At 52.4% G+C, this 14,774-nt stretch overlaps 5 protein-coding genes across 5 annotated transcripts; 4 read left to right on the top strand and 1 right to left on the bottom strand.

Annotated features, from left to right (window-relative positions):
• Positions 1–1,676: 1,676 nt before the first annotated feature.
• On the top strand, positions 1,677–7,517 carry BD324DRAFT_597966 (SNF2 family N-terminal domain-domain-containing protein; the record flags this gene model as incomplete). The annotated part of the gene is made up of 15 exons (XM_022013886.1): positions 1,677–1,789; positions 1,885–2,322; positions 2,392–3,040; positions 3,196–3,366; positions 3,421–3,757; positions 3,877–3,996; positions 4,047–4,228; positions 4,291–4,545; positions 4,601–4,769; positions 4,825–5,033; positions 5,093–5,682; positions 5,750–6,370; positions 6,442–6,524; positions 6,585–7,160; positions 7,226–7,517. 15 exons carry the CDS (start codon positions 1,677–1,679, stop codon positions 7,300–7,302), a joined length of 4,590 nt encoding a protein of 1,529 aa, XP_021874063.1. The 3' UTR covers positions 7,303–7,517.
• Positions 7,503–8,165, bottom strand: BD324DRAFT_617144 (hypothetical protein). The gene has a single exon (XM_022014889.1). The coding sequence runs from the start codon at positions 7,903–7,905 to the stop codon at positions 7,660–7,662; it is 246 nt and encodes an 81-aa protein (XP_021874062.1). The 5' UTR covers positions 7,906–8,165; the 3' UTR covers positions 7,503–7,659.
• A 420-nt stretch (positions 8,166–8,585) lies between these two features.
• On the top strand, positions 8,586–9,518 carry BD324DRAFT_617143 (hypothetical protein; the record flags this gene model as incomplete). Its single annotated transcript, XM_022014888.1, has 2 exons — positions 8,586–8,697; positions 8,752–9,518. A coding segment is annotated over exon 2 (227 nt), but the record flags the coding sequence as incomplete, so codon positions are not given.
• Positions 9,519–12,489, top strand: BD324DRAFT_617139 (transmembrane amino acid transporter protein-domain-containing protein). The gene is made up of 11 exons (XM_022014887.1): positions 9,519–10,309; positions 10,357–10,594; positions 10,647–10,856; positions 10,908–10,954; positions 11,004–11,122; positions 11,168–11,251; positions 11,308–11,496; positions 11,541–11,673; positions 11,714–11,910; positions 11,957–12,173; positions 12,212–12,489. The coding sequence occupies exons 1-11, from the start codon at positions 9,678–9,680 to the stop codon at positions 12,414–12,416; spliced, it is 2,271 nt and encodes a 756-aa protein (XP_021874060.1). The 5' UTR covers positions 9,519–9,677; the 3' UTR covers positions 12,417–12,489.
• Positions 12,490–12,642: 153 nt separating this feature from the next.
• On the top strand, positions 12,643–14,768 carry BD324DRAFT_617136 (squalene epoxidase-domain-containing protein). Its single transcript, XM_022014886.1, has 5 exons — positions 12,643–12,749; positions 12,837–13,838; positions 13,902–14,313; positions 14,361–14,614; positions 14,676–14,768. The coding sequence occupies exons 1-5, from the start codon at positions 12,684–12,686 to the stop codon at positions 14,730–14,732; spliced, it is 1,791 nt and encodes a 596-aa protein (XP_021874059.1). The 5' UTR covers positions 12,643–12,683; the 3' UTR covers positions 14,733–14,768.
• Positions 14,769–14,774: the final 6 nt, after the last annotated feature.

The raw sequence follows: 14,774 nt of genomic DNA, 5'->3' as shown, positions 1-14,774 counted from the left end.
TATCATCCCACTCAATCACCAGTAGTTTGCTCTCTCTCTCTCTCTCAACTGCCGCTGGACTGCGTGATACACCTCTCCGCCGTCGTCGTCGTCGTCGCCGCCATTCCATGTCTCCGCGGTCGATATGAAACGATCCAATAGGATCAGAGGCTAAGAAAGATACAGTAAGTCGTGTCTCGCACACCCCCACCCATCGCAACGGTCACAGAGTCAGTCACTTTGGTTTCTTTGGACACACGCTTGCCCGCTGCATGATGCTGCTAATAATGCTCGTTATGACCTCCCATGAAGGATGCAGAGCGTGAACACAAGCTGAACTTTTTTTTTAGGTCTAGACTTCGACCATCACCTTCAAAGCTCGCCGTCTGAACGACTTCCCATTCACGTTGCGAGACGAACCACCCCTCCTTCTGGTTATCATCTTCTCTGGTCTGTCTCTTTCACACTTTCTGGTGATCATCGAAGGAACGGCTCAATTATCCTGATTCGCTAAGCCCTCCACCACCATGTCCCAAACTACACCCGGACGACCTGCTTCACCATCCCACCACCCTACCTCCTCTTCTTCCAGCACCACCACCACCACGAAGCATCACCATCCTCTGGCTCATCCTCATGCTCATCCTCACACATCTATCTCCCTCAGTACGTCCACTTCCAATGGCACGATAATGAGCATGGACAAAGGACTCAGCGGATCCGGACCAGGACCTGGACCCACACCTACACCGTCCCGTATGTCATTATCCGCCCTCGTCAATTCACCTCCGGCCGCGACTCGATCAAACGTTCCTCTACCATACCCTCCCTCCATGTCACAATCCACTTCGTTCGATCGAATGTTAGGCTCCGCAACGACTTTGGATAGATATGTCTCTCCACCACCGCCGAACCGGTCAACGAGGCATCCGTCTGCGGATTCAGATCATGCAGCCGGTGCAACAGCAGCAGCAGCAGCAGCAGCAGCAGCGGCTGGTGGTGGAGGCGGAGGCCCAGGAGGAAGTACCCCTCGACTCTCCCCTCGACCTTCTCAACCTCCTCTATCGGGTCGATCTGGACACTCCCATCATTCTCATCATTCCACCCATTCGATCCATTCTGGTCATTCAAACCACTCTCGAGCAAGTCCCACACACCCTGGATACAACTATCATACCGCGCCTTACGTGTCTCCCATCTCTGGAGCTGATTTGATAGACAGGAGTACAGGCGAACGATCCCGTTCAAGCCGATACGAGACATACAAGGATGACTATTCCATTCGATCGCTGTACGACGATCATCCCGGTCCGAGCTCCAGAGGATCTGAGAGACCACTCTATGGAGCTGATTCTTATCGGTTGGACCCCTACGGTGCGGCGTCTAGAGAACCTATCAGCAGACGAAGGGAGAGAATCGTCGAACGCGTGGAATCACCCAGAAATCGACTTGTCAGTCCGACGAAGGTTCATTCCTCTGTACCTCTCGAACCGTCTTATTATTCCTCCAATGGGATGGATAGGCACCCTTCGACCACTTCGTCAGCAGGAGGAGCAGCTCTGATCTATGGTGCACCGGTCAAAGAAGGAGGAGGAGGAGGAGGAGGAGGAGGAACAACAGCAGCAGCAACAACAGCAGGAGGGTCCGGCATTGTAACATCGACGCCGATCGCTTTCAATCATCAATCTGTACGACGCATGATGCCTTCTCTATTGCTTCAGGGGTCCGAGGACATTTGGGAGGACGTACTCGCTCATTATCAGGCGAAGAGAGAGGCAGAGGTGGAAGAAGCTATCATGATTCAGAAGGAGTGGGGCCTGCACGTGAGTTGACCTAGCCACCTGCTCCCATCTCCGAATGCTTGATTCTCGAGAAGCCTACTGACACTTTCTACCAGATTCGGAGCCGCTCTCCTGGCCGCCCAGATATGTCCACTAACGGAGACAACGAGACAAAGACCAAACGTCGCCCACCTCGTCGTCGACCCGTCAAGAAGGAGACTGCGGCCGTCGAAGATGAACTTCTCGGTCTCGCTGACACGCGAGGCAGCAGTTTACCTCCCTCCGAAGTGATCGACCTGGAAGACGCAGAGCCCGTAGGACCCGATACGATCGTCCATCCGTGTGGACTTACTCGCGCTCAACTCATCGCCAAAGTTGAATCGAACGACCTGGTAGGATTGACAGAACAAGACGTCAAGGCTGTCCAGGACGAGATTTGGGAACGGCAGATTCAACGACAGGGAAACTCTGCGCCAGTAAAGAAGGATGGAACGCTGCGCCGAAAGCCTGGTCCTGCAAAAGGTTGGAAAAAGCTTCGGGCGGGTGAAACATTGACGGAAGAGTACGCCGAGATGATGGAAGCCAAACGGGGAGGAGGTGGAGGTGCTGGAGGTGGTGGTCCAGGATCAAGTCTTCGAGGTGATGGAGAAAGTGAATATGGAAGTACTATGGGTGGAGGGGAAGATATAGAAGGAGGTGGCGGAGAGGCCGATGCGGAGATCGCAGCTTTGCTTGGAGGGCCACGTAAATCGAAATCGAAGAGTAAGAGAAGGCGCGGTGGTGGGGGAGGAGGAGGAGGAGGAGCAGGGGGAGGAGTAGGCGGGGAAGATGAAGAGGAACGCGAGGCGAGGTACCGTGCCCTAGGGGAATACTCCGACGACGAACCCGGTGCAGGAGGATACGGATATTATGACGAAGCTCGACGAGATCTTGACGAGGATATTCTCAGTATCGCGGATGATCGCAGACCAAGTAAGAGGCCGACAGGTGGAGCAGGTGGAGGAGGATCACGACCTCGACCAAGGGCTAGAGCATCTCAATCGGATCTAAGGAGAATAGAAGCGGAGGATGAGTTGTTCGGTCTAGCCACTGGTTCAGGAAGTGGTGGCGGTGTCGTCGGTGGTGCTGCGACACCACCCATACAGCTGGCAGCACCAGAAGAACCGAAAAATCATCAAGATCCAAGAGGTGTCAGCGAAGCTGAAGCTAGGGCTAGATTGGCCGCTGTGGAAGAGTTGCAGAAGCAAGTGTGGCAGATCATCGTGAGAGATGTGCCAAAGGTGGGTTCCGGTTGGTTGGGTGTAGATGAGTGCTGCTGATGAGTGTGCTCCCTTCTCTCCCTCTTGCTCGGCTGTTGTCCTCCACCATCTGCGGTGCCGGTCTCTCTGCGACTCGTTGTGCCTTGCTCTCACGCGCTTCGTTCGCCATCTGTTAGATGTACCGAGTCTATCAAGCCCATGATACGAACGTCAAGCAAGATTGCTCTCGAACGGCGCAAGCCTGCATGCGGAATGCCTTCTACCAACGAGCCATGAAACCGACGTACAAGTCCGCCGCGAGGATCAACAAGGACACGATCTCCAAATCGCGACGAGTCGTCAAAGAGGTGAACAGCACCTTTCATCCGGCGTGTACCTTGCTGACGCTTTCTCCGCCCCAGATGCTCCTCTACTGGCGAAAGAATGAGAAAGATGAACTGGCAGCACGTAAAAAGGCTGAAAAAGAAGCTCTCGATCGAGCCAAAGCTGAGGAAGAAGCACGAGAAGCCAAACGGCAATCACGTAAACTCAACTTTTTGTTAACTCAGACAGAACTCTACTCTCACTTTATCGGTAAGAAGATCAAGACCGCCGAAGCGGAAGGCGTGGATGGTGAAGTCACACCGTTACGGGACGGAGATGTCGAGCGGAATGTGGAAAGGGATGAATTGTTGGCTCGAGGGGAGATCGGCTTGGATGCGGATGGCAAGCCTCTGGCCGATATCGATTATGATGAGGGTGAGTGGACCGAGACGCGAGTCGTGTGACTGCGCGGCCAGCCAGCAGAAATGGATGCGGCAGAGCATGAACGATGCCGGGGAGGGGAGAATCGAGTGATGCTTATATCTCTACCGCAGATGACGACGAAACGATCCGTCAGCACGCCGCCCGAGGCGCCCACGCCGCCGTCCAAGCTGCTAGGGAGAAAGCCAAAGCCTTTGACGACGCGCGAGGTGGAGCACAGCCGGCTTTGGACTGTGAGTCTTGATTCGATCTTGAAGGGTGAATCAGCTGACTCGACATTCAGTGGACGGGGATGAGCTCAACTTCCAAAATCCTACGCTGGCAGAAGACAGCGTAACGATCACTCAGCCCAAGATGCTGATGGCTCAATTGAAAGAGTATCAGTTGAAGGGATTGACGTGGTTAGGGAATTTGTATGAACAGGGTATCAATGGGATATTGGCGGACGAAATGGGTCTCGGCAAGGTGGGACACGGCGGTCATCGACTTGCACTGCTCCATGACGACTCTGTGCTGATGACGACCAGACCATCCAATCTATATCTCTGCTCGCCTACCTCGCCGAACATCACAACCTTTGGGGCCCTTTCCTCGTCATTGCGCCTGCGTCCACACTGCATAATTGGCAACAAGAGCTAGCGCGTTTCGTACCCCGCCTCAAGGCATTGCCATACTGGGGATCTCCGAAGGACCGAGAGACGCTGCGAAAGATTTGGAGTCGAAAGAATATGACTTTCACCGAGGAGAGTCCTTTCCACATCCTCGTGACGAGTTATCAACTCGTGAGTTGTGATCCGAGCTCATCTCGATCTCAGAGGACTGACGCTCCGGGATCAGGCTGTACAAGATGAAAAATATTTCCATGCGACTCGATGGCAATACATGGTCTTGGACGAAGCACAAGCCATCAAATCATCGTCATCTGCTCGATGGAAATCGTTACTGTCGCTACATTGTCGAAATCGACTGTTATTGACGGGAACTCCAATTCAAAACTCCATGCAAGGTGAGCTGCGTCATTGAATAGAGTGTGTCATAAGCTCGGCTAACACGCGAGACAGAACTCTGGGCCCTGCTTCACTTCATCATGCCTTCCCTATTCGATTCGCATGAGGAATTCAGCGAGTGGTTCTCGAAAGACATTGAGAACGCCGCTGGGGGAGGGACGGGAACTCTTCAACCGGAACAGTTGAGACGTTTGCACATGATACTCAAGCCTTTCATGCTGAGGCGAGTCAAGAAGCATGTTCAGAAGGAACTAGGTGACAAGGTGGGCTTAGGGCGCCACGCTCTGACCGGGAAGTTGAGCTGATCACGTCCGTTTCACAGATTGAGATTGACCTTCTCGTGGATCTGTCTCAGCGACAGCGAAACATCTACAAGGCACTTCGTCAACGCGTTTCTATCGCCGATCTCATTGCCCAAGCTAACAACTTGACCGACTCGGCGGGTGCCAAGAACCTCATGAACCTCGTCATGCAGTTCCGAAAAGTCTGCAATCATCCGGACTTGTTCGAGCGAGCAGATGTCGTCTCCCCATATGTCTTTGGCTCGTTCTCGCACTCTGGACCACTATCCCGGGAAGGCGATCAGCTCTATTGCCCCGATTCACTGAAGAATCTCATCCAAGTCAAGTTACCCAAACTCATTTGGACCCGAGGCACATTGGACAGACCTTGCGATGAGGAACAGCCTATACCGGGCACCGATACGCGATACGTCAACTCCTTGATGAACATTTGGAACCCTGCTTGGATCAATGCCAGCGTGAAAGAGGATCAAGGGGAATTCGGGTTCCTGCGATTGCTGGATCTGTCTCCGGGAGCTCTGGCAACGAGGGCAAAATCTCATCCTTTGGTAAAGCTCTTACGTGGGGCAGAGGACGAGGTGGAGATTGTCGAGGAAGGAGAGCTTGAAAAGTGAGTACATGAACGACTTGGGAGGCAAGGCGAAAGAAAGAAAACGGTCCCTGATGAGTGACTACAGTGACGCCTCGTTCGCCGCATCCACACGTCATCCCTATGCTCGTGTAGCTCCGCGAGTTCCACGGACCGAGCTGGTTTCTGGCTTGACTCCCCTCACGGATATCACCAACGAATGCTGGCATGATTCCTTCCTCTCCCGTCGGGAAGCTCGATTCGCCATTGAGCCTGCTGTTACGACTTTCATCAAGCCCGTCATTTCAGATCGATCGTATCTCGATACCGAGGCTCTAGTGTTCTCCGATCCAATCATCACCAAAGCGCTCTACGGTCCTACACCTTCTGAGAAAAACGACAAGCAGTCCACTCGGCACCTCGAGCAGGTCGTTCCGTCCCTCACTGCGAATGGGTTGATCCCGAGATCTTCGACACAGACACCATGGAGTACGCTTCAGATCCCGCCGCCCAAGCGACTCATCGTGGATTCTGCAAAACTCGCTCGATTGGACGACTTGCTCCGCGTGCTCAAGAGCCAAGGTCATCGTGTTTTGCTGTATTTCCAAATGACAAAAATGATGGACCTGGTGGAAGAGTATTTGATCTATAGGCAGTACAAGTACCTCCGCTTGGATGGAAGTAGCCCGATTGGTGAGAGGAGAGATATGGTCACGAATTTCCAGACAAAGTGAGTTGCGTTGCAAATATCTCAAGCCATCCCATGGACACGAGATCCTGTTTTGACGCGATATACCGCAGCCCCGACTATTTCATCTTTTGCTTGAGTACTCGGGCTGGTGGTCTTGGAATCAATCTCACAGCTGCGGATACCGTTATTTTCTGTGAGTCGGGAAGGAAGCAGAGGACGACTCACTTGTGCTGACACGCATTGCGCTCCTCAGACGACCATGATTGGAATCCGTCCAATGACGCTCAGGCCATGGACCGAGCACATCGGGTCGGTCAAACGAAACAAGTCACTGTCTATCGTCTCATTGCCCGAGGAACGATCGAAGAACGTATTCTCAAACTTGCTCGAGCAAAAAAGGACGTTCAAGATATCGTTGTCGGTACGAAATCCCTCACGGATGTTGCCAAGCCATCTGAAATCGTCTCGTTATTCATGGACGATGAGGAGCTAGCTGAATCCGTTGCTAAGCGGAAACAAGCTGAAGCTCATGGATATGTCGTTCCGACGATCATTTCAAAGACCAAGTCCAAGTTTGGAGATGGATTGGGAGGCAACATGGATGACGACGAAGATGATTTCTTCAGTCTAAAGAAACGGCCTGCGAATAATGAAGATGAGGACTTTGGGGATGAAACGCAAGGTGGATCAGCAGGCGGTTCAGGAGCAGCGGCAAATAGCGGCGGCGGCGGTGGTGGTGGTGGTGGTGGTGGTGGTGGATCAGGAGCTACTGGTGCATCAGTCAATGGGGCGGGATCGAAATCAAAATCTAAGAAGAGGAAAGCGGACGGTGAGTAGTGCCTCCTTTGTTTCGGGTACCATACAAAGATATGCTGATGGACTGGACTTTGTCAGGCGAGACCCCGACGCCTAAGAAGGCTCCGAAGAAGAAAGTCAAAATTGCTCTGGGACCAGATGGTCTGCCACTGTGAGATGATGGAGGGGGGAAGGACCCTCTTGGTGTTAAGAGTGGAGCATGCGAGAGACGATGTAATCAGTTGACAAATCAGCATTTTTTGCGCCTTTATTCGTGTGATGCGTAGTATGCAGATATAGTGTAGTTTACAGTCTGCAACCGGCTGCACATCATTCACAGTCAGGTCACTTGTTACAGTTACAGGAGAAGAAATGCATCGATCTCGCCAGACCTGCAGTACCTCTATATACGATCCTGGCTCGGTCGAAGGTCCATGCTTATGGACATTGGTGCTTATTGTTCTCTAGACCTTGCCAAGACCATCCTCGGCCGGGACAGAGCTCTTATCCGTCCCTCGTAACATCACTGCAGGTCACTTCTTCTCTACCCGCTCGGTGATTATGATGGATCCTGAAGAGTTGGTGCGCGTTCGCGTAGGTGCGGTCGAATGCTTGAACTGCTGAGAACTCGACACATAAGCGATAGGGCCATTGGTGTCTACTGATCCATCATAATACTTCGCGTACAGCGTTTGACCTTGTTCCGTGTCTAGCCATTGACCAGATGTCGTACTGAACACAGTGCTCTTGTAGAGCGGCGCTTCACTAGTGTTTGACATGATATGTAGTGCTGAAAGGGGATCTTGACGGGGGGTAGTGGCCAGTATATCGACAGATGATTGGATTCTGAGGCGATCAGGTGGAAAGTCTGGAAGGGCAGGAAAAACATGACTCTGCCGAGTGTTTTATAGTCTCACTCTATCTCACAGTGTCTGTCGGACTCTCGGACTTGGAGACTCCGCTGGATCTCACCACTTTTGAAGGGAGAACAATGGATCGCCAATCGCCAAAAATCAGATTCACACGAGTGACACCAAGGACTGGTAAACAACGACAGGCGCTTATCCTCGAAGAGCCTGTATGCTTGGCTTTTTCAATGTATCGTCTACGCGAAACCACAGTCTACGTATTTGGCCTCTTACGCTGATGAGGCCGGCCGCACCATATGCTTTCTGGAAAGCCACGCGATCACCGTTCGTTCATGAATGGTAGGAGCCAGACACTGGTGAGGCACGTTTCGTGCGTGTCAAATGTGTCTGACCTCCATCCTCCATCATGCATGCGTATCATGAGCCGCATTTACCTGCTGACCCTTCGGCAATCTATCTGCCATAACACCTCTCTTTAGTCCTTCTGAGAGCTTTCAGTGGTCCCAGAGCTGGAGCCAAGCTACGATGTGTCAATATGTCTAGGGGGACAAGAGGCTCTCTGGGAAGGAGGTGGAAGTGACCAACTCACCACGTCCATGACGCTAGGATTTTGAGACTTCGCGTCCCATGGTTTCGCACCAGGAGACATCAATGTGGACCGAGGTCCCGGAGTCTCAGTCGAGCCTTTAGAAGCGGTGGTCTCTGGGATATTGAGAATCAATTTGGTACTTGCTTTGGAAGCATTCGAGTCGTTACCTTGAGAGCTCATGTTGTCAGGTGAGTGTGTCTTTGAGGTGGTGGTTGTTTGGCTACTGTAGCGAGAGTGTGATGCACCGATAATTTGGAAGATGGGAAAGGGAAAGGGGGCAGTGAGGCTATCATTACTTATATCCTTGACTTTCTCGAGTCTGGAATCTACTGTCCTGACCCTACCCTATGGAGACTGGAAGTCCATCTGGTCAAAAGAGCGAGCGTGTCGGAGTTACATTTCTCCTCCACTCCATCTCCGTAAAGGAGCGTTCTTTTCTCGGAAGCTCCATTCGAAGGCGTCTTTGACATCCTTTGACCCAGATAAGTAACCCGGCCGACCTCAGATCCGGTATCAAAGGTTGGCTCAAAGGCCTAGACCTTTTGCAGACATGAGTTCGAGGATTCTAGGCCTCCCCTCCCAGCCCTGGCTGGAAAGTTGGAAGAATCGTTCACCTCTGCAGCGTACTCATCCTCCCTTCATGTGGACTTCATCTGACCAGCCAACTTGGGCGAGACATCAGAGGAAAGGCACGGTTAGATGCCTTCCCGAAGATGGAGAATGAAGGATCCCCTCTGGTCACTTTTCTCCCCGCTCATAGTTCCACACCGGATTCACAGCTTAGTTGCAGCCACCGCTGGCTGGCTTGCTGGCTGACTGACTGCCACTTTGCCACACTGGTGGCATCGTGCGCTTAGAGCGGTTGAATTGCGGTAAAAACTGGCGGCGATGTCCGAAACCTTCGGGAGACACGCTTTCGGATTATTGCTGACTTCAATTGAAGCGAGTTGATCACCTGGAAGGGCATCAAGTAGATCAACGTCGAGTGAAAGAGCAGGATATACCTAGTCAGGCTACGAGGTAGGCTGTATCGCTCATTGTGGACGATCCGAGTGTTTCGTTTGGCTCGCCATCCCCCAGGTGACCTGCTACCATGTCATCGCCTCGACCCATTGCTCCCGTACCTACTGGTACTTCGCCTCACCTCGCTGACCCCGGAGCATCCCTCAACGTCGGTACACCTCCTCCTGTTCCTCAGATCCCACCTCGAGGCTCGTTGTCATCTGGCGCACCACGTTCCATACCCAATCAGTCTCGCGCTACATCGGCCAATGATCCGGCCGGGAGGAGATTGTCCAAACCATCGACCGAGAGTCTGAATCACAAGACCAAATTCGCTTCATCTTCACCTAATCAGACCAAGGCCAGCTTTTTGAACAACGGCGGCTCGTCGAACCCATCAGGTGCATTGGATCTAGCTGGTGTCTCAGGTCAATCGACACCTCGAGCCACCAATGGCGAAGGATCAGAGTACACTGAAGAGGAAAAGGCCAAAGTATTACGCCGACACTTGGTTTCTGCCGAAGAGAGGAGCTCGAGACAATCACCTGTCGAACCGGAGATAGGTGGCTCAGGGTCAAACAGTGATCTTGGACCTGGTCCTGGACCTGCCTCTCGAGGCCCGAGTCCAGCACATGCTGAAGGATCCAACGGTAATGGGTACGGCGCGACGGATGAATCGTCTCATTTCCCTCTCCCTTTCAACGCTCCCGGAGGTGACGTGACGTGAGTGCTGAGACAATTCGCGCGTTCCAGACCTGACACTTCCCCAGTCATGAGCTGTACAAATGGCAGCAAGATAATGCTCGTGCTCGATTGGCGAGATCAGCCTCATTTTCAGGTGTTGATGTCGACCGAGTCACCTCGCTTGGTGATCCAACTTTGGCGCATATAAAAGAACCTGGTGGATTTAGACGGAATTTCGTCGTCAATCGAGCGCAGGAGCAAGGTTTGGAGCCGCCACCGGTGATGAGGAACGTCATTGATTTCTTGTTCTACTACGGGCATTTCGTGAGTTTCTCCAGTGAATCTGTTGGAAAGCCGTTGACTTATTTCCGTGTAGGCCGGAGAAGATCTCGAAGAGGACGATGATGATGATGACGAGGATGAAGATACCTTAGCGGTCAATGAAGCCGAGGCTGGGAACTACCCTCGAGATGCTAGCGTTGGGGAGCGAGCACCGCTCCTTCGGGGAAGGAGCAAGTCGAGGCACAGGAGGACAAAAAGTGGACCGCCCACAGGGTCTGCCACAGTGTCGCAAGCCGTCCTCATGGTGAGCGAGCTCATGATCAGAGCGTGAAAAACATCGCTGACACCTTGTCAGCTGCTCAAGGGATTCGTTGGCACTGGTATCTTGTTTATGGCCAGAGCGTGAGCTCCGGGAGTTGATCAAGCGGGGCGACTGCTCATCCTTCATCAGCTTTCTAAGTGGAGGCATCCTCTTTTCAACCATCGTCATGCTTGGTATCGCTGCTATCTCTCTCTGGTCCTTCCTCCTCCTCACCTCGACATATATCGTGGTCCCGGGCTCCTTCGGAGGTAAGCTTCCGCCCACCCATGAGCGACACTAGCTTACAATTGCAGACATCGGCGGAGAGCTATACGGTAACGGTATGCGGCTGGCGATCTTGGCTTCCATCGCGATATCCCAAATCGGCTTCGTAACGGGTGAGCTGCGGTACCATTAGTTTATGCAACGAACCCCCAACTCACATGCCACTCAGCGTACATCATCTTCATTGCACAAAACCTTCAGGCATTCATTCTCGCCGTGACCGACTGCAAAACCTTTGTCGCTACTCGCTGGCTCATTTTCTCCGAGCTCATCGTGTTTTTGCCCCTGGCAATGATCCGAAATATCACCAAGCTCAGCGGTACTGCCCTCGTTGCAGATGCGTTCATCTTGATCGGACGTGGGTAGCCCTCGATGCAGCTTGATCTAATCCCAATCTTTCAGTGGTATACATCGGCGCAAATGAGATCTCCACTTTGGTCAAACATGGTGTCGCCCCTGATGTCGTCCTGTTCAACTCACAATCCTTCCCATTGCTGATCGGAACGGCCGTCTTCGCTTTCGAGGGTATCGGACTGTGAGTCCTCCTTGGACCTTCCTTGCCTGATCGTTCACAGTGTCATCCCCATCACCGAATCCATGAGAGAGCCTCACAAGTTCCCAAAGATTCTCTCGGGTGTCATGTTCGTTGTCGCTGTGCTCTTTGCTGGATTTGGGTTCCTCGGATACGCAGCATACGGCAGTGACATCAATACCGTGGTCATTGTCAACTTGCCTCAAGATCAAGTCTTTGTCCAAGTCGTCCAGTGCCTATGTGAGCTGCGATATCAGTGCTGTTCGAATCAGCTTACACGCCTCAGATTCTATCGCCATCTTGCTATCGATCCCTCTTCAGCTGTTCCCAGCTGTCCGAATCATGGAAAATGGCTTGTTCTCTCGTTCGGGTAAACACAACACATCTGTCAAGTGGCAGAAGAACCTGTTCAGAGCCGGTACAGTCGTCTGTTGTTCTCTCATCTCGTGGGCTGGAAGTAAAGAGCTAGACAAATTTGTCTCATTGGTCGGATCTTTCGCCTGGTGAGTGGTTCCGTGCTCTGCGCCCTCTGACGTGCCAGCATCCCTCTCTGCTTCATTTATCCTCCACTGCTTCACCTGAAAGCCGTAGCCAAGACTCGTACGGCTCGATTCCTGGACTATGGCCTTTTGATCTTTGGAATCTGCGTCGGGATCTTCACGACGGTCCAAACGCTCAGAAGTCTGTTTGAACCGAGCGGTGCACCGGCTCAATTTGGCAAATGTAAAGTGCCAGAGGATTCATAGGTTGAATGAAGCGGCACACTACCCTGCATGTCATATACCGAGTGGTTGAATTAATCCATGCATCAAGCTGCTGCTGTTGCTGCTCATCGTCGTCGCTGCTGTTGCCGATGATCGTCGCCTACTCCACTTTTGCTGCCAAAATGATGATGTTATTCTTTTTGCTGTTTTTGGGAAAATTCCACCGGCCAAAGCAGTCCCCAAAAGTCGAACGATCAAATACGTTTACAATCTACGTTCTGCTCGACCATTCATTCCTTGATCAACATCATGGACCACAACAGCGACACTTCATCGACAGCAGGTCCTTCCAGGCGACGGACTACGCACCACGACGTGAGTGATTGAACCCTTCGCTGTGTACCTGCCATTGCTAGAGCACGTTGCGCTTGGATCTGCGAGTTATTGACATGTTTGACCCAGTTGCACCATCTCTCACCCGAGATCATCGTCATCGGAGCTGGTATAGCAGGCTCAGCATTGTCTTATGCTTTATCTCATTCAGGTCGGAAAGTGTTACTACTCGAAAGAGACTTGTCTGAACCTGATCGAATTGTCGGAGAGCTACTTCAACCTGGTGGCGTGAATGCCTTGTCAAAAATTGGTCTGGCGAATGTTTTGGAAGGGATCGATGCGACGCCAGTAGAGGGATACACGATCACGACTGGGGTCGGAGGCGAGAGGAAAGTGGCTTGTCCGTATCCGACTTTGGAGGGAACGGACAAAAATACGGGGAAAGGGAGCAAAGCTGGAGGAGATGATGAGATCCGAGCGAATGGACATGTCAACAACGGGCTCTCGACTGGAGAAGCTGGGTCTGGTCTCAGGCATAGACACTCCAATGGTTATACGAATGGTGGTCAACTCAATGGCGACACTTCCTCTGCTGCGGCTCAATGGCATGTCGAAAGCGCTTCTGGACGTAAAGAAGGTCGATCGTTCCACCATGGTCGATTGATCATGTCACTACGGAACAGATGTATCGACGACGCCCCCAATTGTACCGTCCTCGAAGCGACCGTGAAAGATCTCATCTACTGTGATCATTCATCCCACGTCATCGGAGTCAATGCAGCGTTCAAGGTGCCCAAGGCGGGTTCGGAATCATCTGGAAATGCAGACATAAAGGAAGAGATGGAGACGGTCGAGCGAAAGGTCTACGCTCCTCTCACCATCATCGCCGATGGATGTTTCTCCAAGTTCAGATCTATCCCAGGGTCCAGACTCCCTCCGACTCAAACACGAAGTACTTTTGTTGGCGCCATCGTCAAGGACATCGATCTGCCCGCCCCTCGTCGAGGTACAGTCTGTTTGACGCCCAGTGGACCTGTCCTCCTCTATCAGATTGGCTACGAAGCCAGGGAGACGAGGATGTTAGTTGACGTGAAAGGGAAGCTGCCAAGCGCGGCGGACGGGTCATTAAAGGTAAGTCAGGGTTTCCAGGCGAGAGAGAGATAGAGAGACTCAGACTGAGAGCCTGGGAAATAGCGATTCATTATCGACAACTACGTACCTTACCTACCCACCAATGTTCAGCCTGCCGTGACAGAGGCCGTGGAGACACAGCGACTCCGAACCATGCCCAACTCTTTCCTCCCGCCCTCCATGCAAGGCCTTTCTGGCCATTCTCTGCGAGGCGCAATCATGGTCGGTGACGCCTACAATATGCGTCATCCCCTTACCGGAGGAGGTATGACAGTAGCATTCAACGACGCTGTCATTCTCTCGGACATGCTCGCTCCAGGTGGAAGGTTAAATTTGAAGCCTGGACGGGAGGGTCTCGAAGATTGGGAGACAATCGCGGGAGGATTGAGAGATTGGTTCTGGGAGCGAAAACATCTGGCCGGAGTCGTCAATGTTTTGTCCATGGCCTTGTATGACCTTTTCGGAGGCGCCGATCGTGAGTGGTCACCTTTTTTGGGAATACTGCTAACATTCGTCTCGTAGACCCCGAGTTCAGTGTCCTCCAAGCTGGTTGTTTCAAATACCTCGGATTGGGCGGAGAACAAGTCGCTGGACCGGTCGGCCTTTTATCCGCTATCACTCCCAAACCACTCCTTCTATTCTATCACTTCTTCGCCGTGGCACTCTACTCCATTTACTTGTTATTCAAGCAAGGTCCTCCGGCACCCGATGGCAAGTCGAACTCAGCACCTGGCATCCTGGCCGTGCCAAACCTCATGTGGTTGTCTATGCGAACTGTAAGTGGAAAGACTGCTCGAATCCCAGGTTTTTTTTCAAGCTGATTCGCTCTCGTGCTAGTTCTGGACCGCTTGTGTTGTTTTGCTGCCAGTCATCTGGACAGAGTTCAAAATTTAGAAGCACAAGCACATTATGTAGCATATTTGTCGGCGTATGGTT

The sequence above is a fragment of the Kockovaella imperatae genome, assembly GCF_002102565.1.
Source record: "Kockovaella imperatae strain NRRL Y-17943 chromosome Unknown BD324scaffold_2, whole genome shotgun sequence".
NCBI lineage: Eukaryota > Fungi > Basidiomycota > Tremellomycetes > Tremellales > Cuniculitremaceae > Kockovaella > Kockovaella imperatae.
Note: the sequence above shows the minus strand (reverse complement) of the source record. Positions and strands in the feature narration are given on the sequence as shown.